The 15,156-nt window shown below is 45.0% G+C and overlaps 1 protein-coding gene across 1 annotated transcript in view; it reads left to right on the top strand.

Annotated features, from left to right (window-relative positions):
* The window catches only part of LOC115320944 (glutamate [NMDA] receptor subunit 1), a 54,070-nt gene extending 45,830 nt beyond the window's left edge, over positions 1-8,240 (top strand). The window contains exons 16-19 of the mRNA XM_042293414.1: positions 459-604; positions 1,998-2,333; positions 3,075-3,130; positions 8,170-8,240. Coding sequence (XP_042149348.1) covers positions 459-604; positions 1,998-2,333; positions 3,075-3,110 — 518 coding nt within the window. The 3' untranslated portion in view covers positions 3,111-3,130; positions 8,170-8,240. The remainder of the gene's footprint in view (positions 1-458; positions 605-1,997; positions 2,334-3,074; positions 3,131-8,169) is intronic.
* Positions 8,241-15,156: the final 6,916 nt, after the last annotated feature.

Raw genomic sequence — 15,156 nt, 5'->3', positions numbered from 1 at the left:
AGCCAGGATTCGGGACGCTGTGACCACAACACTTAAGTTCGCTCGCGCTCTTTTTTTGGCCGCAGGGGGGGGGGGGGGGGAACTTTTGGGATGAACCGCCAGAATCGCGACATATCCGACTACATGATACGCCGGCTCCCTTGACGTAATTTTGTGCAACTTCGAGACCATTTTCGATGCATGAGCGATGTTAGCAAGAAGCTAAACACACCAATTGAAGATGCATTGCAGGAACCGTAATAAGTAATTTCAATCCTAACGTCCTTGCTTTATTCAGTCAGTGAGTGCAATGAGCGATGTTACGAAGCGGTGTCCTTGGTATCTTCTAGCACATCATAAACAAACAAAGTTTGAATACTTTTTATTGACGCCGCGAGAATTTTAGCGGTCCGTGTCGCTTAAAAGCGGACTGTTCAGTGTGTTGCCCCGCGCATGGCTTGGCCTGTTCATCTTCGCAGGCGTGTTCATCCTCGTCGGAGCCGGCATCGTGGGTGGTATAGGGCTCATTGTGATAGAAATCGTGTACAAGAAGCACCAGACACGGAAGCAACGGAGGCTCGAGCTCGCCAGGCACGCCGCCGACAAATGGCGTGGGGCTGTTGAGGTGAGTCCATGTTTCGCACCCCCGTACGTCGCTCAATATTGCTCGTCACAAGAAACGCTTGCTCTTATTCCTGAAACGGGAAATTAAGAACACTAGACGTCTCTCCAGCCCACAATAGACCTTTCGCAAAAATCTTAAAAGGCCGCGTGCGAAGCGAGCGACGAATCATGGGAAAGCCCTGTATGGTCGTCCTAAAGAAGGTGACGGAGAGAGGGGGGTAGCGCATTTAGCCACCTGCCCTTTCCCGCTTGCCTCCGTACCCTACGTCGCCTCCGTCGTCTCTTACAGCCGCTTCTATACAGGATGTTCCCAGCAATCCTTTCGGCGCCCCGGAGGGTTTCGCGCGTTTTGCAAGAGGTCTATTCTTTTAACCACGAGCCTTCGAGACGTATTAAATGTGACTAGTTTCGGTAAATACAACGCACAGAAAGACGAAGACAGAGAGAAGAACACAGAACGAGAGCTCTCCATCTTCGTCTTTCTGTGCGCTGTATTCACCTGAACCCTCCTTTGTGATCTCAACTTGTGTAAGGTACCAAACGTACCATGTTACATGTTATTGGGAGTTTTTAAGAACAAGTGTATGGGGGGCAGTACAGGCTTTTGGGTAGGCTGTACAAATATCCTCCAGGAGCGATTCGAGGGAAACAAGACAGGCTTTGCCCTGAAACTTCCTTCTCCACTGGATGCTAACCTCGAGTACAACGTAATATAGAGCAAAAATGATACCTCAAAAGCGGTTCATCTTGAAGATGCAGGGGCTATAAAATAGGAGAAATTGGGGCGTGTAAGTGACACAAAGGGTGTTAGTCCTTCAACCACATCAAAACTCCAACATTCCAGGCGTTCAGCAGTACTACTTAATTCGAGCGCGCTGTCATAAGGAATACTTAGAAGCGAAAGATTGAAAACATTAGAGAGGTACACGGACGCTTACACTCTTTCATTTAGCAACGACATTTTTTTGTGTCCACACAAGTAATTGTGTTCTGCTCCTGCTTGGACGTCGGGCAGTTAGCCCAAATGGGCGATGGTCTGTCTGTTATAGATGAGAAATGTAGCCAGTAATGTTCCACTGCAAGCCTGGGGTTTATGACGTGCGTCCCTCAGTAGTAATACACGACCGCACGCCGCTTCAATGCTCATACAGATCGAAACGGGTAGGGAATGGGGAGTGAGCCCGGGATCGTTAGGTTCCGCAGCTGTCCACACACATAATAGAAACCACCCGGACAGTATGGTAGTTATACACCCACCCAGTGATCATGCAGACTATCGTTGTCTTGTCTTCTGTTTTTTCGACGTTTCATTTTCTGTTGGACTTTGTTCTCTTTTGTGTTCTTTTTTGTTTGCATGCGTTATCTTTTGCTTTTTTCCCTTGCGCTCTATGAAGTTCTGCTACGACCTGAGCCCCCGGCCCGACCGCTCCGTGTCCCGCGAGCACATAGCAACCGCTCCGGCAGGGGGCGCGACGGTTGAGAAGGGACGGAAGCTCGCGTGGCCCACTCCCCTCCGCACCAGGAGCGTGGGTACCAACACGGACCCTCCGGTCTCGGACATTCCAAAGGCAAAGAAGAAGAAGAGACGCCGCCGGAGCCGGTTCGTTAATAAGGACAGTCCGCCAAGCTGTGGTACAGACTCGAGTGACTCTTGTGAGGGGAAAGTTCCTTCGCACACTCTGGACAACGTGAAAAGAGCCTCTGGTGCTTCGAAGAGTAGTAGTCACAAGGTGAGATGCCGTAACTGAAAGGTCGTACAATGTACATGAAACCTAGATATGTACCGAGCGAGTCCAATGCATCATTGGCCCTTAGAAGGGACTGCATATATAGGTTTTTGAACGTATCGTGGCAAGATTTTGTACAGAGGTGGCTGAAGCTTGTGTATCAAAATTGCATAAAAATGAAAGTGTAAAACATTTATTAGCGTATAACTAGCGTGAATTCACTAACTACGGCAGCCGTCTGCTAACAAAAGGTGTCTGATTGGCGCAACAACCTAGAAATGGAGCCCGGCTTAGCTGCCCAAAAACAATTTTGATAAGAGCCTCACTTCAATAAAGCCCTAGAGAGGTGTAGGACAACTATGCCTTATAACAGCACTCGGTTCTGGAGATGTCTTTTTTTTCTTTCTCGACATTTTAATGTGTCTAGACACTTTCAGAAGCAGCAGCGTAAGTTTAAGAAAACGTCTGCCAAGAAGCTGTAGAACACATGTGTATGTCCATTCTTGCGGTTTAAATTCAAATTTTAAAATTTTATTCTCTCTACTTCTAGAATAACCGGTACTAGTTTCATCTAGTTTCTTCCCCCCCCCCCCCCCCCCTCTTTATGCATATATAAAAAACATGGAATTTCGGTATTGCACATTCAGTTTGTGTTCTTTGGTTAAATGTGCCGTTTTGTTTATTTGTTTGGTATGTTCTTTTTGTTTTATTTTCCTTTCTCGTTTGTTTTGCATTGACGTATAGATGTCCCCGTCCCGGTCAGAGTCAAAACTTCTCTAGTGATTCAACGCGTATTCGAGGTAAGTCTAGAGCTGGCGCAATGTTCTGGCGTGCCTTTCTGTCTTTTTTTTTTTCTTGTTTTTTTTTTGTGTTGGAAGTGCCTTAAACATTGAATTATTACATGCGAACACATTATAAAGTTTATGCCTATTACCTACATGTTCGAGGCAAGTGCAGTGAAAACAAACAAAAAAACACGAGAGGAATTAATATTAGAGCTCTTTGATCGCGAAAATAATAGTTATATTCTTAAAGTAATATGGTCACATCCAAAATAAACACTGGAGTTGGTATATCCAAGGTCCGTTGACCTTAAAGTGTGAACAATAGCTACATCGAGCGAAACCGAAGTCGCTTGAAACGGCGTGTTCCCGTGTGCAGGGATCCAGAAACTTGCCGTGTTGCCGAATCGTGGGAAATTTCTTATAAACATAGCTTCTAAGGGACGGAGGGAAGCGAACTTTGAACGCGTGTAAAGTAAGCGATGTATTTCAAAGATATTTTACTTATTTTATGAACGTTCAAATTAAGTTTTTCTTTGTCCCTCGGAGCTAGGTTTTCCTTATCGGATTAGAAACTTCCCACGATTTGTGGAAAGAAACATGTCTATGCTCCACTTCAAGCTTCGACTCGCATAGCCAATCAAGCAGTACGTGCATCCTCCCAACGCTATTTGTCTTTCCGGCTTTGCTGTCGCTGGCTAAATCAATGGCGCACAAAATAAATGGACTTTTGATGCTGCTTGATTGGCTGCATTGTCTTGTAGCGTCGCCGACGGTCGGACTTCTAATGAAACAGTATAGTCTTTCCTTTTTTATCCTTCCCGCTTCGTCGAAAGCCACTCAAAATTGATGGGAACGTGAAATATATCACGCTAAAACACTTGACGGCCTTACAACCAAAACTACAAACAATGGCCGTCTAGTCAAATTTACGCCACAGAAATAGTTACAATCAGCACTTTCCAATGGACAACTTCAAACTCACCTATTGTTTCCGTGGTGAATGCCGCACCGAAACGTCTATAGGTTTCCGGGTTTCAGTCGATGCAAAAACCCAGAAGGTTTCACAACGACATATCGCCCAGGCTTTTATTTTTTTTTTATTATTTATTACTGAAAAAAATAAAAAAATAAACATCTTTGGAGCAAGCAATGCTGCTTTATGTCCAAGCATACGAGAGGCTATCGAGTTGTCCACGGCGTTCCTCGGCGCTGCCCAGATCGCCAAGTGCAGGCATTTTTCCAGAGTACTGACAGACAAAGCCGTCCCCTGACTTCTCCTAACCAGTGCCTCCACGCTTTCGTCATTAGATGAGACAGCGATTCGGTACTTCGCAAGCCGCCAAACGTTTACGGCAGAGGGTGTGACGGGCGGACCGCATAGAGCATTGACCAATCATTGGCCGCCGCTTCTTGCGCGTGCAATGGTAAGACCGTATGCTTCTTTGGCCTGGTGCCTGACCTCCGTAGGCCATAGGCGCATAGTCGTAAGGCTGGTGCACACACTTGCGTTTGACTCTGACCGACTGCGTTTTGATCTCTCGTAACCGCTTAACACACTGGCACGCGAGCGCCATCTATCCGATAGACGTGAAACACTTCGGATAAACATATATATATATATATATATATTACACTATTACTCGCCATTCTTTCAACGCGAGCTTGAAATAATTCTGATAAGGTTCGAAGTGACTATATCTCCTAGATAATGCACAGAAATCTCCATGCAGTCTAGTTATTCGCAAGTTGCTTAACTCGACAGATGGCGCCAGTGGACCAGTGTGCTTGGTAGGGAGGCTCAAGTGTGGGTCCATGGGTGCAACTCAAAACCTGGAGAGCGTTTGCAATTCAATGGCGGCGCCTGAGGGAGAGGTTTGGGCACAGTTTGGGAACGAATATGCGCCAATGTTGGCTGCACGAGAGCAGACGCCTGCTCTGTTGCAACTTTGTTCCTCCATGCGCACTTCGTACTCTCGCCTCCCATTGCAAGCAACGAACGCCTTGGCGCAGCCTTTCTCGCTTCCTTTTCACTCCGGGAATTCTAAACGTCGAGAGGAGAAAACAGGGTTGCCAGACAAGCTACAACGTCCAAGATGGCGGAATTTATTATTTTTTTGCGTTAAACAAATACTTAACCTATCGGAACAAAACTGGTAGCTAGGGAAAAGTAATCATTTATACCTTGCGTAAATTATATAAGCACATTCATAGACTCTGAGGACCTGAGTTAGGAAGTAAAACGACCATTAGTCCCATAGACTCCCAGCAAAATTTAGCAATTAAATGGTGTCCATATTTCGTGATCCTCGATCTAGCAGTTGCATCCACCCTCACTTGATCCTCCCTAGTGCTTGGCGGTTACAAGATGATACGACACACTAGATCACAGTCAAACGCCGATGTGTGCACAATCCTCTAGTTCCACTAGCTAGCACTCCTCGTTGTTTTTTTTTATTCAATATCGTCCCATGGTTTGCCTCTTTTTATAGGGCATGTCATCAGATTCCTCATTTCTCTGGTTTCCCGTCACACCCTCCGCTTGCTTTTGTACGTAGTATTTGAATACGTTGTACTCTTTTGATCTTGATGCACGCATTTGGTACCACGCACCGTTCTAGATATTTTTTTTTAAATGGCCTCATTACGCGCCTAAATTAAAGTCTTGTGATCAGGATGACGCAGATATTATGCTATTGAGTATCAGTGTTTAGAGAAGATCTCACAGCGCGCAGAGAGGTAATTGGAAATATTCAAACCTCCCTTTATTCAACTCCAAATTTATTCTTAGTTATTTTCCCGTCCGTGTCAGAATTAGAGGTGCCAGTGCACAAATACATCAAGTTCTTTTTCGGGTCCTTTTTTTTACAACAAATAGAACTAAAACAAAATATTCCCCTTTCCCTTTTACCTAATAATTGTACTTAAAATTAAGCTCCGGTGGTTTTTACACAAAAATTACGATAGCTTAAGATTAAGCTCCATGGAGGGCAAGTGCATTATTTCAAGTAAAAAGCGACCTCCTCGCCCCTAATTACGCGCCCGTTGTTTACGCCACCCCTTCATCACAATATGATTTAGTTTATCTGGAAGGCATTTGCGCACAAAGAAAGGTGCAAAAGGCATTTTATATCGCTATTTTGACCTTAGCCTCGCGAGAAACACTTATTTCTATGACTTTTCACAGTGATGCAAACTAAGAGCTTTTCTGTACAGTCAATTTAGATGTTCGAGCTACCTTTAACCATAGCCTCCTCTATACCCACAAAGCCTGGCAGTTCGACGATGGAGAAATAGAGTGCCCAATCGCAGATTTGGAGCGCGAGGATCTCATAGCAGAGAGCATTTCTGATATTCAGCTTACAGCTTCTGCAGCGGCGAGGACCCAAAACATGGTTTTCGAACCGGACGAGAAAAGAAGCGGTGCGCGAGGAACGCGAGGAGCACGAGCGGACATTCCACCGCTCGGGACAAGTGTTTTTTGGCGTCTCGCCGCAGCGGAGCGCCCGTTACATGCCTCTCCTCTCAGCCGTTGTCTGCTGCACTACCTTTACACTTTCGGCGGCCGCGTCTCGTGGCGATCTGCTAGGCTTTCTCAGTATAAAGTAGGCTATGCTTTAACAGAAGCGCACTGGCTTTTTACCTAGGCAATCAATACATTACATCGACGGTAAAAAAAAAAGGGATGAGACGCCTTTTTTTTTTTAATTTTGATTGAGCACTTTCATGCGTGCCATTTGCGTCTTTCGTTCCTTCCATATTTTGAATTTTGTGTTATTCTTTTTATGTATATTCTTGGAATTGGTAAAGCTTGTGACTTCGAGATTCCAATACCACTGAACACCCAAAAGTATCCGACTGACAACCGGTATGGTTCCTGAAACGCGTCTACGACTGGTGTGTCTAACGCGTCCTCAAATGCGGTCCCTGGATTTCCGCCTGATGACGGATGGATAGATGGAGGATAACGGCTGTACCTTTTGTAACTGGCGGTAGCTTGCGCCACCTAGCCTGAAAACAGTAACAAAAACCTCGTTGCAGAAGTATCACTATGTCGCCTGCAACGATCAAGGCGGCGGCATATCGGCGTAGCTGGATGCGGCAGACGCCTGTCCTGCTGCAGGTCGCTCTGCGTTTTGATCGTCCACCGAAGCTTCAGCAGTCAGCTACGAGTTGGGGTGCCGCGACGACAGCGACAGTCGCGTTCGCTCGCACTTTGCGCCGGAATCTGTACCACCAGCCACCAGGATCGCGACATTCGACAACATGAAACGTCAGCTCCTGTAACGTCATTTGTTCCCACTTCAGGACCACTTTTGATGTAGTGGCGCGCGGTATAGACCAAACGGCAAGAGTCGCCTCCTGCACGCTGCCATCTTTGTCTATCGGGCTGTAAAAAGTGTTCTGAGCATGCGCTGGTAGCTCTCTACAGCGGAATATCAGTCGTGGTGAACCCGTCCACTAGGCAGAGCCACCCCCAACAACCTCCCCCCCCCCCCCCCCCCTTGTATGACAGCGCCGTCTACCGTCATCTCGTTGCACTCTTAAGCCTGGTTCATACAGTTGCGTTTGACTGCGTTGCGGGCGCGAGAAACCAGGACATCCCTGCTGCTTATATCGCGTGCCAAGATGATTCCTTGAATTGGATTCCACGCTTCATACAAAGCACCGATGTGCCGGTGAATCGCATTCGGTTCCCGACGCAACGCAGTCAAACGCACTCAAACGCAAGTGTCTGAACCGGCCTTTAGAGTGGTAAAAAGCCCACCACCTTACAGCGCCCCAAGTACCGTAAAGAAACCAGGCCACACCGCCGTTCGTTTCATGCGAGCTAGGCCCATCTCTCGATATTATTTTGTACTATCGAGGCGGTTGCCTTGTATCACAAACCTTTAGTATTGAAGGCCCATAGGACGCTAAAACACACCAGTCCGAGATACGTTCCAGGCGCCGCAGAGTGTTGGCCGTCCTTCCGGTCTCGCACTCATGCCCTCCCGGCCAAGCGATGCAACGCCGGGGCGTGCGTGTCCCTTGCCTTCTTGCCTCGCTTCCAGAAGCGTAAGACCCTGCGCTCGACGATGCAGCTGCAGAGTCGGCGGGTGAAGGTGAACGGCCGGGAGCCCTTTACCACCGAGAGGGGCATGCTGGGGCTGCTCGAGTCACCGCAAGCGAGGAGGTCCCCCCATGATCCCCCCGCGGGCTTCTACCTGCCCCCGCCCCCGCCCCCACCTGCCTCGTCTCCAGCAGCCCTCCGCATGCGTACGGCGGGCCACGTCCGCTACCTCCTACGCGGAGACTCGGACCTCTACGATATCACCGTCTGAGGCGCGGCCACTACCAGGTTCCGCGAGCTGAGGCAACAACTCAAGGCCGTAGGTAGGGCGCCGAATGTCTGACGGAATGCCACAGCTTGCCACAGGTCGGACACGAGCGCTCGGAAAACATTCGGCTGCAGGGACTTGTTCTCTCTGACTAATCGCTGACGTGTCCAACAGGTGCCACGCGCTGGCACTCGGTAAATGACGAAATACATTCAGCAGGACGGCCTAATGCCTAGCTGGTGTTGGCTGGGTGTGTGTGATCTCCCACCTCCCCCCCCCTGAACCACTCCACGGGGCGGCAAAAAAAACAAAAAAACACCTTGTCATTTTGGTACACCGCAGTCAAAAAGCGTCGTTTCGGGGATGTGAAATTTCTTTGTATATCTCGTAGAGTGAGAACCTAGCGGTGGGTAGAAAATGTGAAGCTCATGGTAATACCTTGCTTATTTAAATAGAAGATCGAACCCGCATGTCTAGTGACTGCAGTTTGTAAATTGACGTTGTATAATTTAGGTCCGCCTGGCTTTGAATTGCAGCCATTACATAGATTTTAATCGTGTAAGGACTTATTCGTTTCCTCTTGGATAAAGGAGTGTTCCTCGTTTTAAATAAAAACAACGAAGCAAAAAATAATTGTTTGCTTAGGTGTTGCCATTACAAGGGTAACACGACCAAGTTTATCTACATATGTCTCCAAATTTGCTTTACCAGATAGCTTGACAAGGCTGCAAATGAAAGCCGTAAGGGATCCCTACTGCTAAACAACGTAAGCCGAATCTTTCATATTTATATGTTTGTAGAGAAACATTACCTTGAAGGAGCAGTTCTTCAGATTAGGTTATCCCAAGAATGATGATATCTCTGGCGCCAATTAATTGTCGACCTCCATTCAAAAAAATAAATTTTATGTATAAGATTATACTTCAAGCAATGCATAAGATGTTGATTTCTGGACAATGTGGAGGGACTTGGGCTACCTTTAGCAGTAGGGTTTATATTTGTCTTTCACCATTGTCTACAGACTCTACACAGATACTTCAAACCAGTAATCCCGTTTGAAACCTAGTCATATCCGTGGCGCGGTGCTCATGTCTTAGATGCCACTCTATATTGCAGATACGAGTATCTTCGAGCTGTGGTAATTAGGTAGCTTTATAACTCTTAGAGAGTACACTTTTAAATGACGCCCGTTAACCAGGTTGTAGCAGCCGTCGCTTTGCCGAAGCAAACTGTAGGTCTTGGTCATCTATAGAAAAGGTCAACACACTCCCACTCTTTTCCCGACGATGCGACACCGTGGTGTCCAGCTTGTTGCTCCGTCAGCTGTACCATTAACGCTGTCCGGCCTACCTCAGAATGGCGCAAACATACACCAGGGCTTAAACAACCACTGGAACGATGGTCACCGCAGCCTGCTTCACCATAAATAGGCAAACCTGATGTTTGCAAACAAGTCCGCGTTCGTCCACACCAAGGCCCGGGCATTGCGCGTGCGCCGAAACCAGGGTCGTGTGAGGTGACGCTTTTGCGCATGCGCCGTGCAGGCAGCAGCGCCACCGCACGGCATGACGCGTCTTCTGCCTGCTGTCTTTGCTGCAAGACTGTGCCGGCGCCAACAGTTCAATAGTTGAGCCTGCGCAGAGGCGTACGAATAAGTAAATGACAAAATGCCCGGCGATATCTAGGAACACTTTTTGTACATTCGTATGTTGATCTCACGCTGTCCCAAGTCGTCGCTGTTCTTTTACTGCCGAGCATTCCGTAGTGCAGTACGCCGCGCGCTCAGTGTCTTTGTTTGTGGTGTCGCCCCCTTTTGCTCACATCAGTTGTTTGTACCGGGAAAGTTAATCATTGTGTTGCCCTTGTGCGCCGCGTCGCTGCTGCTGCTGCTGTTGCTGCTGCCAGGCTTCTGTGTTTTCAGGTTTGCTTGAGGCGATTGTGTTCGAGCGCTCACCTGTCGTGTGTGTTTCTTGGTCGTGACATGACAATGACGGAGCGCCGTGCCTTTTGAATGCGATACGTTGCAATGACGTCAGGATTTATGCGTATATTTGACTAGAGCGTGCTTTTTTTTAATTCGCTCTTAGTGTTGTTCTTTTTTCAAGGGACAAAGCCATGAGATGGGCGTTAAACACCCAGTTTTGATGAGCATGCAACGAAGCACTTTTTGGGCGTTACGTTCGTTAGTATTTATGTCGATTAATTCGTCCGCAATTTTGAAATACATAAAATGTACTGCGCGACACGGCGTTAGACTGAAGGCGACAGTCGGGATTCTTTTTTTTTTTTTCATTTAGTTGTATGGATTACCGACGAACATCAAGCCGTACACTTCAGTCCGATAGTTCTACAATGCAGATGCATCCAGCGGCGCGTTTCTAATCGTTCGGAAAAATCAAAATTTATCAGTGGCCGAGTGTTCACTCAACCGAAAAATTTAGTATGATTTTTTTCAAACTGGAACTTCACTAAAAATTCGGAGTCCATTTTACAAATCTGAAACTTAACTTAAAATATGATTCTCAGATCGGCTACACTGGATTTGTAACAGGAAGGGGAAACTTCAGACTGGCTAAGCTAGGTTAACGCTGGAAAAATATTACAGTAACAGGAACTGTATTGGAACCGTTTGTCGGTCTCCAAAACTCAGTTTCCGCACATTGAAGTAAATAGAGGTAAAGCAAAATCTATGTTCACGAATTTGAAGCTGTACCGGATCTGCGAAAATCGTACACTAGGTTGGGAAACTATAGTTTCCGAAAACCGAAATATGTATTGCAAGGCTCACTAAACTCTTAAAAAATTCTTCTGGGAAATAACGGGTGTTTTCTTTTAAAGATTTACTTCCTTGACTATGTCTCAGCAAAATACCGCGGCATGAAATTTTTTTAAAGATTATTTTCGATATTCTTTTTCTTCTTCCGATTTAATTGCTACGTGTGTCGTGCTCTCTACTTGCCCTATTTCCTTAATAAAACTACAAACGCCCTTCATTAAACTCTCATGAAAAGCAATCCAGGAGTATGGAACCTGGCTTGACCAAATTGAGCATTTCTTATGGACGTCATTTGAACGTACTTCGCAAATTTCGTAGCTGTACATTGTGCTTTATCGCTCGCGTCTGAAATATTTGCACGTATTCACAGCAAATACAGTGAGTTTAATGTCAAATTATTCTCGCCGATAATAAGAAATTTAATGGACCTCATTTTTCTTCACGTGGGTGGTCCTGGTCGTTCGGTCCCTCCTTTGATCATGACAATGCAACGAAAGTAACTTCCTGAGTCAACAGGCTCGGAAATATGTTCTAAACCGTGTCGCTTGCTAAAGCTTTAGTGCAGCTACAGCTTTTGTGTAACTTATTCTGTGTGCGCCAGTTTATTAGCTGCATATTTTCTCTGCGAACAAAAGCGAAACCAAATACGCGGAATCTTCTACGATCAAAAACAGCGTAAAGTCGTTTTCTTGTTTAATTATTAAAATACCCGCTATCTTTTCTATTCTTCATATCTTATTTCGAATATGAGTTGCAAAGCATCTTACAAATGACGTTATCCTAAGCAGTAAGAAAGTTGTTCGATTTATAACATATCCGGCATGATAGCTACGGTATGTCCTTCACGATGTGTGTGTATATATCTATCTATATATATATATATATATATATATATATATATATATATATATATATATATATATATATATATATATAGAATCCAAAAACAAAATCAAAAAGAGTAAAACTCAATAAAAAAATTTAAATCCAATTCCCCCCTAATAATTTAATTACATTTCTAAAAGAATGCAGGTGAATCTTTAAAAAGAAAGTAGATAGTTGCCGGACTTCCATTAATGTTCTTGATGTTTTACAGGTGTAAGAGAAATTCTCAAATTCATATATAATAAATATGACGACGATTAGGCTTTATTTCGCTACATAGGTCCAGTTCTAGATCCCCTCGAAATTTAAACATGATTAAGTTCGATTTGTGAGGAAATAAATTATAATAGATTAAAAATGCTCATTGAATGGGTTTTTGCCGCGCAGGCTTTGAGCTAATTCAACTGCCTGTGAATGTAGTCTAAATTTATCTTTGAAATATAAAGGTTTCTAGATAAAATTGGGAGCGGTTCAGAACATGCGTTTGAAAGCACAGAAGCGAATTTGCTTGAAAAGATATAACGGGCTCTTCACGCAAATATTTCTAAATTCGGAAAGGAATTTGGTTTACTACTTGGTTACAGTGGTTCATAGGGTTCATCATCCTGTCCCAACATAAATAAAACAACCAATTTCTAAAATCGCAAGAAAAAAAAAACTGCGTAATTCGAATGAAAGTTATTGTATCCCACGTCAGAATAGTTCACTTCGTGTTTCGTGCCGTCGCCTTCAAATTGTAAAAATATTGATCGAATATCCTAATGGAAAGTCTAACTCTGTCAAATCGAAAGTCCCGAACTCCCAGAGAATTCTGTGAAAGGCTTCTCTTTTCCTCGCAGTTGCCTCTTAATGGATTTCGCTTACTGTCGCCTCCCAATACGTCATTTTTAACACGGGGTCAAAATAGCGGCCATATTGGGTGCTTCGGTATACCTGGCGTAGTGAATCCATAGCATTAATTATGACTAGGATTAGGTAGAAATGTCTGAAAAAAAAAAAAAAACAGTGTGTCGGCATTTTTTTTTTTTTTTTTTCGCGTTTTTCGCGTTTGTCCGGGTTGCCAGCAGGTTTTTGCGGAGCTCAAATAGCAATCCCCGTGGTTCGTGGCAACCGTATGTAGGAACAAGACAAGGTTGCGTTTTTTTTTAGTAAACAACGTCGACCCGTGAAACGTTGCGCCTTTTGCGGCCATGTTCTTTCTTAGCTGCTGAGATCTCGGGGTTTCTAGCAATAGACGCTTGCTTGCCTTTTTCGACCTGAGATCCAAACGTTTTGCTGCTGCTTATGCGCGAGTCGTGCCATTGTCTGCATGCGATGTGTGATCCTCGCATCTAGAAGTGTTTTTGTGGCGTTACAAAGTCTTTGCTGAGGCCTCTGCTATACATAAGCAACCGGTGTGACGTGCTCTTGAAAATATTGTAAAAACAAAACAATAATTGTTTTGTGCGAGTTTTTATTTCTTCGTTTTTTACCTTGTTTGGGTTGGAGCGTTCGAAAGTCTAATCAACGTTTAATGACGACTGAACAAAATTTTAGAAAAAAAAATCGAAATAAATTTATGATTAAAGGCACAAATAAAATATTGTCAGGCACACACGAAACAGCTTAGTAATTTGGTCCATCAGCCGTGACTAATAGGTTACTACATTTTACAGTTTAAAATATGGCCTGCATACCTGGCCCAACTCTACAAAGCTATATGAATTCGCTACCGAGAAATCAAAGCATGCACAGCTATTCATTTTTACAATTGTCATCCTTGGGCAATTTGAAAATCATGTTTTGTGTTGTCACTCGATAAACTTAGATTACGTTTTCGGAGTTTCGAGTTTATTATTGTCTCCATCGGAAAAAAAAAAATCTTTACGTGTGAGCTACTTTTTTTTTTTATGTGTACTTTTTTTGTTAAGTTCCGTTCGGTGATGGCGTGCTAGAATTCAAAACAAAATTCGTCGCTCGCGGTCATGACTGTTTCTATGGAAACAGCTACACCAATCTATACTACTTGTGAGATGTTCTTCGTGTGTTGTCGGCTCTACTGTTGTTTTTGTTTTTTCGTTGTTGTTTTTTCACTCGTCCGTTTCCTTTGCAACTTCTCAAGTGCATATGCCAAAATGATCCGTCTTTCCACCACCACTGAAAGTGCACCCTGCTAATTGTGTCCACGATTTCCGTCTTAGAGCAAAATCTCATTCTATTCTGTCAACACCACTGGCAGTGCACCGGTCTAGTTAACCATGCCATTAATTGGCGTTCTGACGAATCCCGTTTTACCGTGTCATTAACTGCACTGTCGTTTAAACTTTCAGTCACATTCTGTGGTCGTTTCACTAACGAAGTATGTATACCTGTTACCTATAGACTGCTCTCAAGTGGTTTTAGGTCGTAAAAAAAGCCCGTGTTCGTAAGACAATGAACGGAGTGCAAGGAAGCTTTTCCCAAAGATGTCTAGGTGGCGCGTTTATCGTGCTCAAATTTTGTGACTGGAAATATCTGGGGAAAGAATGCAATAGAAGCCAAAATGTTATTTCTATGTACAGGTACACAAACGAAAACAAAAAGGTCTGGTACACGCTGCTTCTCCAAAATGGTAGACCACACACGCCCGGACCAACTCGATCTGGTTTGGGCGTTTATCTCGAATACACTTCCGTTTTTCTTCCATATGGTCCCATCTGTGCGCAGCAGCGCCGACCGCAAAGTTTGTTTCTATATTTTTTTAGAGCGCAGCTCTTAGACGCCCGTTTCCGGCTTGAGCGGCGTCCACTTCGGCGTCGCCGTCGCCGTCGGCGCAACCGCGCGGTGCACTATGGGAAGCGTCCCATAATGCACCGCGCCGAAACGTCGCGTGACGACGCGCGTTTCGCGCGTAATAGGAGAAGGGGAGGAGGAGAAAAGAGTACGGATGAGGAGGAAGGGCATACCCTCCCCTTAGTACCGTCCCCTCTCCTTCTCAAAAGCTGCGCTCTAAACGGGCGTTACAGGAAGTTGTAAACTTCTTTCCCTTTTTTCTCTCTCTCCCTCTCCCTGTGAATATAATCAACAATTTTTTTTTTTTGAAA

This window comes from Ixodes scapularis, unplaced genomic scaffold, assembly GCF_016920785.2.
Source record: "Ixodes scapularis isolate PalLabHiFi unplaced genomic scaffold, ASM1692078v2 PGA_scaffold4__175_contigs__length_147842914, whole genome shotgun sequence".
Lineage (NCBI taxonomy): Eukaryota > Metazoa > Arthropoda > Arachnida > Ixodida > Ixodidae > Ixodes > Ixodes scapularis.
This window is presented reverse-complemented; position numbering and strand designations above follow the sequence as displayed.